This window comes from Oratosquilla oratoria, chromosome 41 (genome assembly GCF_046742065.1).
Source record: "Oratosquilla oratoria isolate Oo_2021 chromosome 41, ASM4674206v1, whole genome shotgun sequence".
In the NCBI taxonomy this organism is placed as follows: Eukaryota; Metazoa; Arthropoda; class Malacostraca; order Stomatopoda; family Squillidae; genus Oratosquilla; species Oratosquilla oratoria.
Window position 1 is genome coordinate 35,108,669 of NC_134817.1, and position 17,336 is coordinate 35,126,004.

General features: G+C 40.5%; 1 protein-coding gene across 2 annotated transcripts in view; it reads left to right on the forward strand.

The window, feature by feature from the left end:
- The first annotated feature begins 7,000 nt into the window (after positions 1-7,000).
- LOC143021225 (uncharacterized) overlaps positions 7,001-17,336 on the forward strand; it is a 37,069-nt gene continuing 26,733 nt past the window's right edge. The window contains exons 1-2 of one of the 2 annotated variants that reach the window (XM_076178591.1): positions 7,001-7,086; positions 16,921-17,106. In XM_076178591.1, the coding sequence (XP_076034706.1) occupies positions 16,939-17,106 (168 nt within the window). In that variant the 5' untranslated portion in view covers positions 7,001-7,086; positions 16,921-16,938. Of the gene's footprint in view, positions 7,087-7,117; positions 7,138-16,920; positions 17,107-17,336 lie in introns of those variants that run through there. The other variant, XM_076178592.1, reaches the window with a different exon arrangement.

A 17,336-nucleotide genomic window follows, 5' to 3' on the forward strand; every position in this document is an offset into this window, starting at 1 on the left:
TTCAACAAGCGGGGCCTCCACTTCGTGCACTTGAATGCCAGAAGTCTTCTACCTAAGATAGACGAGTTCCGTCTACTTGCGCGGCGGACCAGGGCAGCAGTCATCGGTGTCACCAAAACTTGGCTTGACAATACCATCTCCGACTCGGAAATTGCGATTCCGGGTTATAGTGTTGTGCGTAATGATAGAAAGAGGACTGGAGGAGGGGGTATGTACATTTATACACCACGATTTAGCATTCAACCCCCGTACAGACCTTATGAGTAACGATGGGCTCGAAGCTGTGTGGATAGAAATATTGTTACCTAAATCGCATCCCATCTTATGCGGGGTCTGTTACAGACCACCGAAACAGATGTCCTTCTATAGCGCATTAGAATCTACCTGTTTCAATCGGGTCAATATGCATGACCAAGAAATTATTATCCTATGTGATTTCAATACGAATCTGACAAGTACAAATAACAACCTTATTAACCCGCACAGTGCCAGAAGGTTTTACCCAAAATAACACCCCAGTGCCAGCGATTTTTCGATTTTTTTTTTTTTACATAAATCACTTCATTTCAGTCTAAGAAACATGCCTGTAAAATTTTAAGACTTACCTATGAGCCGTTGTGGAGATATAGAGGCTCTTGTATTTGAGGCGGTGCGATGTTTTGTCGCTCCTGGATGGCGTGCGGTAGCAAGTGTGTGGTTCTTTGTAAACCACAGTGTGGGTGTCACTTCAGTTCTGTGTGGTTTTGTGTCAAGTATGGAGTACGTTCAGTATAATTATATACTTCAACAAGTTTCAGTACACACGGCCAAAACACTGTTTTTTACGTATTCATTTTCTCTGGCCGAGGGAAGGGAAAACTAATCTATATACACTGTACACTATATTTACACTGCTATTTACATGTTTAGTCATCTTGTGCACTAGTAGTTTTGTATTGTGTGATATTCCTTTCGAGTTATGAATTTTTGAAGTTGCCGACGCATATATGCGTCGCTGGCACTACGGGATACACTACTTGCCGACGCATATATGCGTCGCTGGCACTGTGCGGGTTAAGGCAATGAGAGACTTACTAATATCTCATGGCCTGACAAAACTGATTGACGAGCCTACTAGAATTACAGGCTCATCCAGGTCCATCATAGATCTTATCCTAGTCTCCGATCGTAACAAGATAACGCAGGCTGGTGCTTGTGATTATGGTCTTAGTGACCATAAGCTCATATATTGTACTAAGAAAGCTAGGAGGACGATTTTCAACAAGCACAACACAGTGAAGCTTCGTTCCATGAAGTATTACTCACGAGAACATTTTGTAGATAAACTGGGTAGGACAGACTGGTCGCCAGTTCTAAATTGTACCGATGTTCATAAGGCTTGGTCTAATTCTAAGTACACATTTCTTACTATTATAGACAGAGTAGCGCCTCTCAAAGAGATACGAATAAAACAGAGGACGGAGCCATGGATGACTAACGAAGTACTGGGTTTCATTAGAGATAGAGACAGATTCATTGCCAGATTTAGGAAAAGTGGAAATGAGGAGGACTATAATGGCTTTCTGTACTATAGGAATCAGGTGAAATATTGGAGGGGAAAAGCCAAAGCTGATTGTTGTACTAAGATGGTGCACCAGAACAAACACGATCCAAGGAAGCTTTGGCAGACACTGAAGACCCTAGAAGTTCACACAAAGCCTAGTAACAAAGTAGACAGGATAGGACTCATGATAAACGGCGAGCTTAACTCTGATAGGAACACCATAGCCAACCACTTCAACACCTTTTTCACAACCTTAGCCACAAAACTAGTTAAATCCCTCCCAACGGGTTCTGGGAAGTTTGGGCTGGGGTACGTTCAGGAGTACTATAAAGACAAGTCCACAAAGTGTTTCAAACTACATAAGACCACTCAAAAAGAAGTGCTCAAATTACTGGCTAGCATAAGTGCCAATAAGGCTACAGGGTTAGACGACATTCCTGCGAGGTTTGTTAAGGATGGAGCCACAATTCTTACTCCCCCAATAACCCACATAATAAACCTGTCCATTGGTTCAGGATCTATCCCAAGCGACATGAAAAGGGCTCGGGTGACACCTCTTTATAAGAAAAACGCAAAAACTGAGGCAGGTTACAGGCCTGTTTCAATTCTAGGTATTATTTCCAAATTTTTGGAACGTACCGTATACAATCAGTTAGATACCTACCTCAGGGAACGTAATCTACTATACGGTATGCAATCTGGTTTTAGAACGAATTACTCAACAGACACCAGCTTAATATACCTTTACGATCTGATAAAACAGGAATGGGACAGAGGTAATTACACGTGTTTAGTCTTGTTGGATCTACAAAAGGCATTTGATACAGTGGACCATGATATTTCTTTTTAAAAAACTTCAGGCATTAGGAGTGGCGAATATTGGCTGGTTCAAGTCCTACCTTACAGGTCACAAACAACTAGTACAGGTAAATGAAGCCTGCTCAGATGACAGAGATAACTTGTGGTGTACCACAAGGTTCAATTCTAGGACCGCTACTGTTCCTGGTCTATATTAACGACATGCCAGGTGCGGTGAACTGTAAGTTACTGCTATTTGCAGACGACTCAGCTCTAATTGTCTCAGGTAGGGACCCAGTTGAAGAAGAGGAGAAACTGAGTGTCGAACTGTCATCGGTCCAGGACTGGCTCATAGAAAATAGGCTGTCTTTACACCTCGGTAAAACGGAAAGTATTCTCTTCGCATCAAACCCAACCTCAGGAAACACAGTGATGTACAGGTCAGATGTGGAGTTAATGTTTTGGAGTCAAAACAAGAGGTAACCTATCTTGGAATACCCTTAGATCAGTCCCTCTCAGGGAATGCCATAACGGATAAGATTGTATCCAAGTGTTCACATAAAGTCAAATTTTTGTACAGAAAAGCCAGAAATTTTGATCTGGAAACAAAGAAGCTCCTGGTCTCAGCCTTGTTACATCACTTTGTAGCTCTTGGTACAGTAGTCTGAACAGAAAAAACCGGTCCCGGCTACAGGTTACACAAAATAAGATAATTAGATTCATACTAAATTTACCTCAACGTAGTCATATTGGTATTGAAGAATTTAGCAAGGTAGGAATGTTACCTGTAAAATATCGTGTCCATCAGTTGAAACTAAACCAGGTTTACAATGTCGTTCATAATTCCGCTCCCTCATATGCGAGCTGTAATTTTACATTATCGGCTGAGAACCGAACCCGGAACAGTCAAGAGTCTCTTATTGTATCTCATGCAGGTCCCTTCACCAAAAACAGTTTTCACTTCACAGGTGCTCAACTATGGAACTCACTACCTGTGTCCATTAAAAAGTCAAATAGCAAGGTTACCTTCAAGAAAAAAGTCAAGGGTTAGTATATGTATCAGCTATGGACAGAGAACAGCCTTGATTTTGTGTACTACTAGCTTAGTGAGGGATACCTGATTCCGAGTAATTCTATCCAAATCTGTGTTCACTCATAACTGTTCTGACCTCCACCCCCCCTTTTTTCAGAAGTTTAGTTTAGTATAACAATGATTGATGTTTACAAATTGGTTTTCACCTTTGTCTTGCCAGTCATAATATGGTATATGTCTCAGGTAGGGTCCGAGAACAGTTATGATCTGACCTTTTTCCTCGTTCTCCTTGTTATTTTACTCATTCGAGTACTGGTCCCCTGTACCCTACCCCTGATGCCTCAGGTTATATTGTACTACTCCCTAGTGCTCATACTAATTGCCCACTCCATCCTGAGATTCAGGTTAAATGTTAATTTAATTAATAGGTGACCCTAGCTGCAGTGTAGCATTCACTATAACTACATGTTGTTACTGATGTAGAATATTGTAGTATATCATTAATGGTACTACTCTGATATAGTACTCACTCATACATGTTGATACAGCTGTAGAATAATGCAGTATATCATTAATGGTACTACTCTGATATAGTACTCACTTATACTGTTTTGTTACGGTTTAATATTATTTTGTTCCTTTGCTTATTGCAATGTTCCTTTTTGTGATGGTGCTCAAATTTTTTGTCTCAATATTCCTATGTGTATAAACATTTTGGTAATATTAGCTAAACTATAACAATGTGTACAATAATTTTAGTAATATTAGCTAAACTATAACAATGTTTATGTGCCATATGTGTTCTGACTGGTATTACTCATAATTGTCTCTGGTCTCCTTAACCCCCTACGTATGTTGTCAGTGTGACTTAGTGTAGAATAACAATCAGATGAGGACCACATTGGAAATAAGCGTACATGCTTTTTGTGTTATCCTCGGAAATTTGCATTTATTATTCCGAACTATGTGTTCTTGTCATTATTTGCACTTCATGTACATTGTTTAATTGCCAAATAAAGTCTATCTATCTATCTCTTGCTGCGTTACTGCAGACCAATCAAGTTAGGTAATCACTAAAGGCAACACTCTTCGCCGACATGTTCCTGGTCACGGGCACTAAATGTCTTGGCACTGATATTCACGAGTTCTCCGGGCACTGGTCACTTCTAATTGATCAGCCGTGTATGATTGACGGTGATTAATAGTTCGTATTAATGAGTGGAATTCGCAGTGACCACTCTACGAGAGAATGATGCACATTTTGGACCTTCCGAGGACACGTGTATCCCACCTCACTCTCTGTGAACCCAAGGGTAACTGCCGGACAAGCACTGAGCCACTGACCTCACAACTGCCTGCCCATACTGTGGCATACACCGTTGCCGTTACTTCTACGTTTCCAATCACTAGTTTTGAAGGGAGCGACGAACAATGTTTATGTGGAAGTTGAAACAGTTCTAATTGTTCTTTAAGGGTAGACACTATTCACGAGAATGGAAGATATGATCCTAACTAGTCTAACTAAAACTAGCCTAAACAATAAAATTATAAATGGCATGCGCGCAGGGGTGGAGGGTGAAACCGTAAGACTAATTCGAACGGTAAATCTTGAATGAAATACACTAGTTCTATTCATAAAGTAGCAACTTACAACTGCAGGAAGGAACAGTAAACGTGATAAGTTGTGGAATCCCACACTTAATATTAAACATTCGTCTTTGCTTGTAGGCATATGTAACCTGGAACCAAAGGGAGGAGGGGAGGGTTTCCCTGAGTAATTAGAAGTCTCTCTCAAATTCGTTAAGGCACTGTAACTGATTGCCAAATTGGCACAATAGTTAATGAGGATAAGGAGAAGGAAAAATATCAATAAGTAGTTGCTAGAGGCTTTAAGAGTTACGGTGATTCCAAAGAGTAGAGGGAATTGATGGCCGAAAAGGGCTGAAAGGAGACGAAAAGCTATGGAGCTGGCGTCGGCTAGGCCCTTGAGCTAAAGTATTTGGTAACTGAGGTTTGAAAGCAGACGTAAAGGGTCCCATTCACAAAAACGATTTTCAACCCCAACCCAGATTTCCAACCCCAACCCAGACCAAATTTTCTCGTGGATGGGCTCCAACAACCTACATCGCAACCCCGATTTGCAGGTCGTGGTTGGGGTTGGAGTCGTTCAGATTTTCCTGATATTTTGTGGGCGGAGCTTTATGTCTGTATTGGGGTTGGAGTGGTGGATGGGTGCGGACTGCGGACAACCAAATCTATCACTTGTGCCCAAAATTTCGTCCCGTGCGTTTGTAGCTATAGTTGTGCTGCCTAACTAAAAAAAAATGGAAGCGTACATTATAGATTTCGTAAGAGAGATTATTGAGATATACTGTCAACATCCATGCCTATGGAAAGTTAAAAGAACCTTATAAATTGCATCACAGGTCTCAGGAATTATTCTTCCTGGTGCTTGGGGCGATATGAGTGAAGAAAAATTGAGGTCTTCATATGACCTCCCCGTTGCTAGGAATCGTAATGTGGGTGTAGGACAGTTGCTCACTGGATAGTTGCTCACCGGATAATTGCTCACCGGACAATCGCATGAAACAGCACTGGATCCCAGTGGTGTACGGATAACATACACCTGGCGGTAAATATATATTGATGGGAGAAATTTGTATTGAATCTTATAATTATTAAAAACTAAAATATGAAAGTTTGGATATTGTTTGTGTATTATTGCTGTAATAAACCTAAATGTAACTAAAAAATCCTGTATATTGTTTGTTATCAAGTTCAAGAAAAGTAAAAAAAAAAAAAATTGGTGAGCAAGTGTCCTATTTGTCACTTCTTCGGTGAGCGATTGTCCGGTGAGCAATTATCCGGTGAGCAACTATCCGGTGAGCAATTATCCAGTGAGCAACTGTCCGTACCCGTCGTAATGTACATACGAGACGTTCATGAGGTGTAATAGCCTTCCTCATCATCGTATCCTGTTTTTATATGATTGGTGTTACCAAGGACAGAAGTTCTAAAAATGTGGATTCATCCATTCTTAAATAGTTCATATAGTCTTTAGGCTCTAGTCTCAGTTCCTCTAATAATTGATTATGGGATAGCTTGTTTCTTTTTTGAAGCCAAGACTTACACCACTTTGACTTTTTTTTGCGCTTTCTATCTGCCTCTAAAAAAACAGCAATATTAAAAAGATCGTCAGAGTCGAGATCAGACATCTTATCACATTAGAACTGCGGATCAACTGCGAAAAATTGGACAATTGGTTGTTGCAGTGAGTGGCGAAACCGCCAACCACAACTCCAACCCCGACCATGTTCGAAATCTGGGTTGGTGTTGAAAATCGTTGTCGTGAATGGGGCCCTTAAGAAAATGAGAATGAAAAATAGGCCGTGTGTCACAACCCAAAGTTGTGACATGATTTAATTATGTACAGGGGTGTCGCACAGCCTGCACGACGATTACCTTGGTACAATTTAGATATGACGCATAAAGTGTACATTTTATTTATCTCAAGGGATAGATATTAGATCTCGAAATGTACGATAATTTGTATGATATTTCTTTAATAGTAATACCATAACTTTGTCATGAAAACAATATATATTTTTAAATTTTAGATCCCTATACGATAATGTGTTCAGAATCTGGGAACCCTGATTTTGGCAGTTGTGAACCAAGTCTGTTGGCGCAAAGGTTTGAAAAGTAGTCGAAGGTATGTGGAATAGCACTGATGTACACTTGCCATTTGTTATAAAATTTTGAAGTAGGTGTTTTTTATACAGTTGTTTTAGGTAGATAGAGGATTTACTCTAGTTTATATTCCGTAAATAAACGAGTGAACAGACTATTTTAATGCACATCTTTATGATCTTATTACGAATTATATTTGACGTCTTCGAATCGTAATTTTTGAGTATGTCGAGAACAAAAGTTAGGATTGCAAAGGAATCTATAGAGACTTGTTTGCTAATACCACGCTTGTATTTATATCTGATAGACTAATGGTTGATTTTGAATTGTGGTTATCTAGTAAAATAGTATGTTGATAATCATAATGCGTTAGTGGGCTTGGTACAAATATCTGAATTATTTAAAAACTAATACTAATAACTAATGCAGTTTACCTTTTACTGAGTACCTCCTATGCATATATATTTTTTTCTCAATGCTGCAAGGTGTTCTTTACTCTTGAACCATTGTATTTATTGTATGCAAGAAAGGATTGACACTTGTAACTTGGGTTGTTGGGTCTCCTCTAATACTATTATACTCTATCTATTCTCTTAATTTTTAAGCCTCAAATTCATGTTATAATTGACATTTGTAACAAGTTCAACATTGCTGTAATGATTGATAGTATATGCATATCTAATAATCTATGAGAAGATAGATGAATGATATAAAAGGTATGATAATGATAGGTATAATCATCATTTGTTTTATTTTCCTGTATGGTGCTTGCTTGCTTACTTAGTTTACTTAGTAGAATTTAGAGGGTCTTCCACATAGCTGTGGTGGTCCACTGCTACTTCCAGCCTGGGAATCTTTTTTTTGCAAGTCAGTCTGGTCTGGCATAGAGTTTGAGGCTGCCCTGCAATGAGCTGTATACCCAGGTACAGGAGGCTCATCTGGCAGTGTCTTCAGAAATTTGTCTAGGTGTAATTTGAATTTGGTGACTGGGCAGTTTTTGATTTCTATGTTTCGGTAGTGTTGAAGATTCTGGGGACATTGTGAGTGAAACTGGAGGCCAAAAGGGTTCTGATTCTATTTGGGGCAGATGTAGGCAGTGATTTCTTCTCACACATGCGACCTTTTCTGCTGTTGTGTGTCTCTTGCAGAGACTATGTATATATGGCCCGATATCTCTCGTCTTTGTTGTGAGTATAGGTCTAGTTTTTTCAGGTGATCCCAATAATTGGGGCTCTGCATGTCTTTGATTTGCCTAGTGAAGTGTTTTTGGACAGTCCAGTTCCTGTATGTCTTCCACCCTTTTGTGTGGTGACCAGAGTTGGCTACAGTAGTAGAGTACTGGTTGTATAAGTGCCTTCCAAAGTAATAACATTAAATGTTCCTCTTTTGAATTGAAGGCCCTAAGTACCTATCCAGCCAATTGTCTGGCTATACTAGTAGTTTTGTAGATGTGGTATTTGTAGGTGGTATCTTCATTTAGGTGAATTCCTAGGCACTTTACCACAGGATTCGAGGATATAGTTATGCCTCCCCTAGTGTGGGGTGTGGTGGAGCTCTCTGGGTTGGAGTTGGGGCCACATTGTAGTATTCCAAACTTCTCATTGAACTGCATGTTGTTAACTTCAGCCCATTCTGAGACTTTGTTGAGGTTGCCCTGTAATTCCTGGATGTTGGCCTCATTGATTTTATGGCTGAGGGTGGTGTCATCTGCAAAGGATGACAAATGAGCTGTCCACAGTATGGCCTATGTCATTCATTAGGACCAGGAAAAGTAGCGGACCCAGCACCGAGCCCTGCAGTACACCACTGATAACTACTGACTTCTCTGATTTGTGGCCATCAACAGCTACCACCTGTGTCCTTGTTCTGACAAAGTTATGAAGATATATTTCAGTCTTTCCCTAAATTCCCATGACCTTGAGTTTGTGTGAGGATGCCATGATCAACTCGGTCGAATGCCTTAGGCTTAGCAAAATCAAGGCACACATCAACATTTCCTCATCAGGCAAGTCCTTGGAACAACCATTCATAGTGGCTTAACAAGTTGGAAAGACATGATCTCCCTTTACGAAAACAGTGCTGAGATTTGCTTATTAGTTGGTGTTTTTCTAGGTACATGTTATTTCTCAACATCTTTTAAAAAATCATTAAGATGGGAAGTGCAACTTCCTTCTTCTGTACTTGTCAGGATTTTCAGTAAAATTTTAGAAGTGCACACCACGATATAGCAATAGAAAATTAATTATTAATTTTGTAAATTATAATACATACCTGGTTAACCCCTTCCATATGGTGACGCCTACGTAGGCGTCATGAGGAGCAAGTGGGTATGCGAGGATGCCGATGTCGGAGTCTTGATTATATTTATTGTAGTTGTACCTGCGTGGCCCCCATACTCTGTAAACTGGCTTCATCATATTTTCTATGGTTATCAAAATTCACAGGTGAAAGAGAGAACAATCGATACAACAGTGACTATTTTTTATAATGCGAGTATTATGACGCAACATCGTACGTCTGGCAGCTAATGCTGCCCGCGAGATTTTGGCCCAGAGTGAAAAGATTAAAGACATAGAGATGGTAGAGAACATGCAGCGTAGGGCTACAAGGATGGTGCCGGAACTCGAATGTTTTAATTATGGAGATACTAATGAAATTGAGCCTACCAACATTGACATACAGAAGAACATGGGGAGACTTAAGTCTAGACAATAGATACTTGCTGGAAAATATGATGGGGGAATGTAGGCAAGGCATATTGAAAGCACCTGTAGGGGGGGATTTACTGAATCTTTTTAAGACAAGGTCACAGTTGGATATAAGGAAGCACGCTTTCCCGTGTAGGGTGATGAATAATTGAAATCACTTGTCCGAGTGGGTGATCACAGTAACATCGGTTAACCAGTTTGAGGTCAGACTTGATAAATTCTGGTTTAATCAAGAATTGAAGTACAATTATAAAGCAAGGATAGTCCACCACACGCTGCCACAAGTTGAAAATGTTGATCTGTAGTCACATGCATAACAGCCTCATCCAGGAAGTCATCTATGCAAGTCCATGCAAGTAATGTGCAAATTTTCTTGGCAGAAATCAATAACAAAAGTTGCTACAACCTATTTATGAACAAATGAAGTTGTGGCAATTGAATGATACTCCGTGTTTTTGATAGATGCTAAGGTCGAAGAAATGAAAGGATGATCAATTCATCTATTCTAACCTAACCTATATTTAGTAATTCATACATACATATACCAAAGGCTTTTTCCCCCTACACGGGGGGTAGCCAAAAAGAAAAAGACTTGGAAACCATTCCCACCCGTTCCATTTCCTATATATTCCACTCCCCTCCACCCTCCTCCCTCCCTCTTATCTTAGCACCTCCTAGATGACGGGTCATCCCTGCATCATGTCCACTGCCCTGGGTCAGAAGCAGTGTCGCAAGACACAGCACATCCACAGCAAGGCCGCTTCATAAATTCGGTGACCCCCCCTCTCCATCCCCCCGTGCTGAGAAGGAGAAGACGGGGAGAAATCCCTTCGGGCTGCGTCATTTTTTTTTTCGTACATAATTCCTCACCCCCCCATCCCCCGCCCACTCCCCCTCATGCATCACAGCATCATCTATACACAACCCCTCTCCATTCACTCCTATCTTCTGTCCTCTCAAGTCCTTCCTCCACAGACATTCCTCTCTTTTGTAATGCCCCTTTCACCCCATCCGTCCATCTCATCCTAGGACGCCCCCTCATATTCACTCCTTCCACCTTTGCCTTCCACACTTCTTTTACTAATCTTTCTTCACTCATTCTTTCCATGTATCCAAACCATCCTAATACTGTACTCTTAAATCAACCCTATCTCCCAGTTCCCTTTCCACCCCTGTTCTCCTCATTTCTCAATCTATCCCACCTAGTAACCCCTATCATACTTCTCAGACATTTCATCTCACACATTCAAACTCCTCTCTTCCTCTCTCATGTTCTATGTTTCTGCCCCGTACAATGCAATTGGCACAATCACTCCCTCATATAACCTCTTAGCATCCATTCCCAGATGTCTATTTCTAATTACACTTTTCAATCCACCAAGGCATTTACTCTCGTCTCTCAATCTACATTCTACCTCCACTCCCTCTCCTCCCTTTCCTGCCACATTCGCACCCAAGTAGCTAAAACTATCCACTTCCTCCAGTTTCTCACCCTTAATGCTCACTTCCAGCCTACTGTCACTCTCTCCCCTTGTACATCTCATCACCCCACTTTTGCCCACATTTATCTTCAACTGCCCTCTTTCACACACCTTCTCAAACTCCGTCACTAACCTCCCCAATCCCCCTTCTGATCCTGCCACAAGCGCAGCATCATCAACAAACAACAACCGGCTCGCCTCCCACTTTTCTCCACTCTCCCCAACCATCTCCAACTCTTGACCCACCGCCCCCGTATTCACCCCTCGCACCACCCATTAATGTCACATGGAGTTGGAGAACACCTGCTCCACAACATTAAAGCCATCATCTAACTGACAGTGGCTGGACTGGACAGACAATAACATGGTGTCTGGACCTTATCCCATGTTCGTTATATTTGGTTGTAGCAAGGTTTTTTTTTTTCTGCCAAGAAAATCACATTTTCATGTATTTTAATTTATAAAAATAATTGCTTTTCTAATGCTATATCATGTTGGTGTGCATGACTAAAATAATACAGAATTTTTGGTAGCGGGTCCATCCGCCCCAGTGGCGATGTGCCCCAAGTACATTCGCACCAGAAGTTGGGGCACATCTACTTGTAGGGAAGTTGATGCATCCCACAGCCAAGTTGTGCCCCAACTTTGGATCAATGGCTGAACGAACGAGCTAAACAAGGTTACTTTAGGGTACAAATATTGCTTATAGCCGCACTTCCATCATGGCGACTGCCCTACTAACATATCCGTGCATTGTCTGTTTTTGCGAAATAAGGCCAAGGCAGCAAGCACTCCGGTGCCCCAACTCCGGTTCAATGACTGAAGGAACCAGCAATTCGAACTGCTTAGCTTCGAACCAGCCAAATGAAGTTACTTTTGAGTATACATATTGCTTGTAGCCACACTTCCATCATGGGGACTGCCCTGCCAACATACCCTACCTGTGCATTGTCTGTTTTTGTGAAGCAAGGCCAAGGCAGCAAGCACTCCAATGTGAAAACTGCTATAAATGGCAATACCATACCTGCAACTTGGGTATATGTCAGCTGGATTATTGGAGGATGAACCATGGGGAGCTAGCAGACGTACAAAGGAACTGCAATAATTGCCAACAAAACAAGTAGTGTGTTGAGTTAGGTTAGTTTGGAAAAAAAAATAGTTGGGATGCAACAACTCAATATTGAGCAGTTGGGGTGCATGATCTACTGATGAAGTAGATTTGCCATAACTTCTGGGGCAAATGTACTTGGGGGCGCATCATCACTGGGGTGGATGGCCTGTAATCCAAATTTTCTGGTTGAATTATTTTCAGTAGAAAAAAAAAACGGTGAAAGAGGTGCTACTAATGACCCAATTGTATCCTGATATTAAACATACATACATACATACATATACCAAGGCTTTTTCCCCCTTCCAAGGGAGGTAGCCAAAAAGGGAAAGGCATAAAAACACTCCCACCCATTTCATCCCTAAATACACTCCACACCCCTCCCACCCTTCCTCTCATCTGAGCACCTCCTGGATGACGGGTCATCCCTGCACCCTGCCCACCGCCCTGGGTCAGAAGCAGTGTCGCAAGACACAGTACATCCACAGCAAGGCCGCTTCATTTAATCGGCGACCCCCCCTGATATTAAACACAAAGCACAAAATTAGTTATGATTAGCATTTATTCTCATATTTTGATAAATTCAAAAGCTACATTCTACCAATTTATACAGATTTTGAGAAGAATAGACATTTAGAAATAGGTGAACCCAGGCAGTGGACTGCAGTGATTTGCTGTTCTTCCTATGCAGCTCGGACAAAATATAAAATCATCATTGGATTGGCCTGTAGAATCATTTTGACAAAGTAGCACAAACAACTATGGAAACAAGGACAAGGGTTAGAGGTGGAAGTATTTGCTGTGTGAGGTAAATTTAAACTAGGTGACTGCCCCACTGGATTGATACTGGGATACTCTTGTGACATTACTATGTTCACAAAAAGTATATATATCTGTAATGTGCAGGAACTCGTCGAATCGTGAAAAGTATAATTTCAGCACAAAGCAAAATGTGTCTACTAAATATGTAATAATTTATCTTGATTACTTCATTCCAATCATTGTTTTGAATACTTCATAGATCATAAAATTATAACTTACCATGGCCTTGGGGCCACTTGGTGATTTTCTTTGTCTAAGTTCAGGTTAATTATGGAGATCCTTGTATTGACTATGGGTATGACAAGGGTGATAGGCATAGGAATAATGGGGAGGCATAAAGGTACATGTTGAGGGGAGACTGGTTCTGTCATAGAATGCATACCCTCTGTTGTATTATACGGGAAGGGAGCTATGCTTGTGGTGACCCATGTTTGTATCTTTCAGCATAAAGTTTTTTCTTAAAATCTTGAATAGTGTTTGCATACACTGTTTCCTTATCTAATTTATTCTTTCTTTTCATGTCCTCTTGTATTTCCATTGTCCCATTTTAATAAATCATCTCTATCTAGGATTTCCATTCCTTTCATGATTCTATAAATAGTCAGCAAATCTCCTTTCTCTTTGTTCCAGAGTTGATGGTTCCAATTTGGACAGTCTTTCTTCATATGTTCATTTGGAGAGAGTTGGTGCCCACTTTGTCATTGCTCTTTGTATTCTTTCTAATTTCTTCATATTCTTTTTGGAACTGGGTGTCCAAAATGTTGCTGCATACTCCAGTTTTGGTCTTATTAGTGTAACTAATATTTTTTTAATCATTTCCTCATCCAAATAGTCAAATGCCACTTTCATTGACCTTAATAGGTTGAAGGTTTCTCAGACTATTTTATTGATACGTTTGTCTGGGTCATGTCTTTGCTGATTATTTAGTACTTGCTTTGTTGTATTTACATTTATACAATACATTTTATATGAAGTCTGTGGTTGGGGGTAAGTTTTATATCACTCCCCAATTGTGAATCACTAATACTTTTGGTCAGCTTCAAATCATGTCATACATACAAAGGGATTCAGCCCTGTGTTGAATGCCTAGTGACCTTTTGACCTCTCATTACCAAAAAGTCTATGGGAGGCGCAACTTCATCTTAACTGAGATGAAACTGTTGCATGATACATATACCAATAGATTATCTGCATATATGGGAATTAGAATGTCATTAACTTGCTTTTTATATACCAGGCATTCTAGAATACTGATTTCATAAAGCTTGAATATGCTTAATTGCTGTATTTCAATCCTAATCCTAATTGTACTTGTGGTACAAGTAACTACTTTTATTCTGTTAATACAAAAGACAACACAAATATATACATTAAAATTAGGTACAACCAAGCAAACAAATAATGGAGGTGCTTAGAGTGAACTGCTTCAATGAGAGAGAAAAGGAGTACAAGAAGAAGCAGGGAGAGGAGTGGGGGTGAAAGAGTAGAACTAGGAGTGGAGGAGGGATGGGGATGGTTCAAGGAGGGAATCACAAGGTGTGCAAAGATGGTGTGTGCAACAAGGAGGATGAGAGGAAATAGAAGGAAGGATAGTGAGTGGTGGGTTGAGGAAGCCAAGAAGGTTGTAGAAGAGAAGAAGTGAGTTTTCACAGATTGGTTACAAATTAGGACGAGGGAATCGTATGAGGTACAAAGAGAATAGAAGTAAAGCATAAGATAAAGGAGGCAAAGAGGAGACCAGATGTAAAATGGGGTATGACAGAAAATTTTGAAAGTAATAAATAATGTTTTGGAAAGAAATTAAGAGTGCTGGAGGTGCCAGTATAGTTCCACTTTACAAGGGAAAAGGGGACAAGTGTGAGTGTAGTAGTTTCAGAGGGATCAACTTGTTAAGTGTAGTTGGGAAGGCTTATGGGAGGGTCTTGATAGAGAGAATTAGAAGAGGAACAAAGGGAGTAATTCATGAGTAACAGTGTGGGCTTAGGACAGGTAAGGGTTGTGTAGATCGGATTTTTCTGGCAAGACAGATGTGAGAAAACTAGGAAAAGGTAAGGATTTTTTTGGGCTTTTATGGATCTGGAGAAGGCTTATGACAAGGTAGACAGGAAGACATTGTGGGAGGTATTGCAAATATATGGGATAGGAGGAAAGCTTTTAAGAGCAGTTGAGCTTTTCTTTTATGAGAGTAGTAGAGCCTGTGTTAGGATTTGAAATGGAGAGAGTGAATGGTGGGAGGTAAATGTGGGACTTTGTCAGCGATGTTATGTTGCCCTGGCTGGTCAATTTATACATGGATGGGGTGGTGCAAGAGGTAAATGCAAGGGTGGTAGGCCAGGGATTGGAGATGGTTAAAGAAAATGGAGAAAAGTGGGAGATAAGTCAGCTGTTGTTTGCTGATCACACTACTTGTAGTAGGATCAGAGGAGGTATTGAGAAAGTTGGTGACAGAGTTTGGGAAGGTGTTTGAAAGGAGGAAGTTGAAGAGAAGTGTGGGTAAAAGTAAGGTGATGAGATGTAGAAGGGGTGAAAGTGGCAGCAGACTGGAAGTAAGTATTAAGGGAGAGAGCCTGGAGGAAGTGGATAGTTTTAGATACTTGGGTGTGAATGTAGAGGGAAAGGTAAGGGTGGAGATAGAATGTAGATTGATAAGTGAATAAATGTCTTGGGGGGATTAAAAAGTGTAATGAGAAATAGACATTTGGTAATGGATACTAAGAGGAGGTTGTATGAAGGAGTGATTGTGCTAACAGCACTGTATGGGGCAGAAACGTGTAATACAAGAAAGGTGTTTGAGATGAGGTGCCTGAGAAGTATGATAGGGGTTACTAGGCTGTATAGAGTAGAAATAAGGGGGAGAAAGGGAGTTGGGAGATAGGGTTGTTGAAAGAATATTGGGATGGTTTGGACACATGGAAAGAATGAGTAAAGAAAGACTAGTAAAAGAAGTGTGAAGGCAGAGGTGGAAGGAGTGAACATGAGGGGGCAACCTAGGATGGGATGGATGGGGTAAAAGGGGCATTGGAAACGAGGGGAATGTCTGTTGAGGAAGGACGAGAGAACAGAAGATGGGGGAGTTGAGAATGGTTGTGTATGGATGATGCATGAAGGGGAGTGGGTGGGGGGTGAGGGAGTATGTGTGAGAAATAAATTGACGCAACCTGAAGGGATTTCTCCCAGTCTTCTCCTTTTCTGCATAAGGGGATGGAGAGGGGGGGGGTGGCACTGATTTAATGAAGCAGCCTTGCTGTTGATGTGCTGTGTCTTGTGATGCTACTTCTGACCCAGGGCAGTAGGTGAGATGCAGGGATGAACTGTCATCCAGGAGGTGCCAAGATAAGAGGGTGGAGTATGTTAGGGATGAAATGGGTGGGAGTGTTTTTAAGGGGAAAAAACCTTTGGTACATATATATATGTAAAGTACCTCCTTTCTGCTACTTAAAGCTCTACCCCCTCTGACTAAACCTTTTATGGATGTTATTGTCTTCAAAGACAAGTGCTGGTTGTCAGCAGTGAAATACAAATGTTTTGTCTTGTCCAAAAATTAGACATCAAAGAAGAGCACAACCTATTCTCAATGTGGTTGGTACCTGTGCACTAGAGTATTATATTGTATCATATAGATCAGTGCTCAAACTATGCATGTACAATATTTTTACCAGTGTGTCACACCTGTTAACTCATTTTTTTTATTTTTTTTTTTTTTTTTTTATTATTATTATTATTATTTTCCAACACAGATATTTAATTCTGCAAAAATGGCTGATAGTGGCTGGACTGATGAGGAGATGGCTGGCTTTTTGTCCTCCATCTTTGAAATAGGTGCAAAGGCATCGGACATCAAGCAAATGCACCCAGAATTTGTGTTAAATATTTACTCCAATTTTGTCAGAGACTTTGGAGCTTCATTGGAAAGCATTAGTCAGGTAATGATTGTTCTAGTTTTGTAAAGATTTTCATGTAAAGTTTTATACATTTTATTAATCCTTACAATGTGATTTTCATAGGTATTCTGGGCAATAACAAATACTTTAATTAACTGGGTTGTAAAGATCCGGTTTAGAATTTTGTGATTGAGACTTTCATCAAAAAGTCAGGCATTAGCTTAAGCAAAATCATCCTTGCATCTCCATGGTGAAAGCACTAAGGTAAAGCC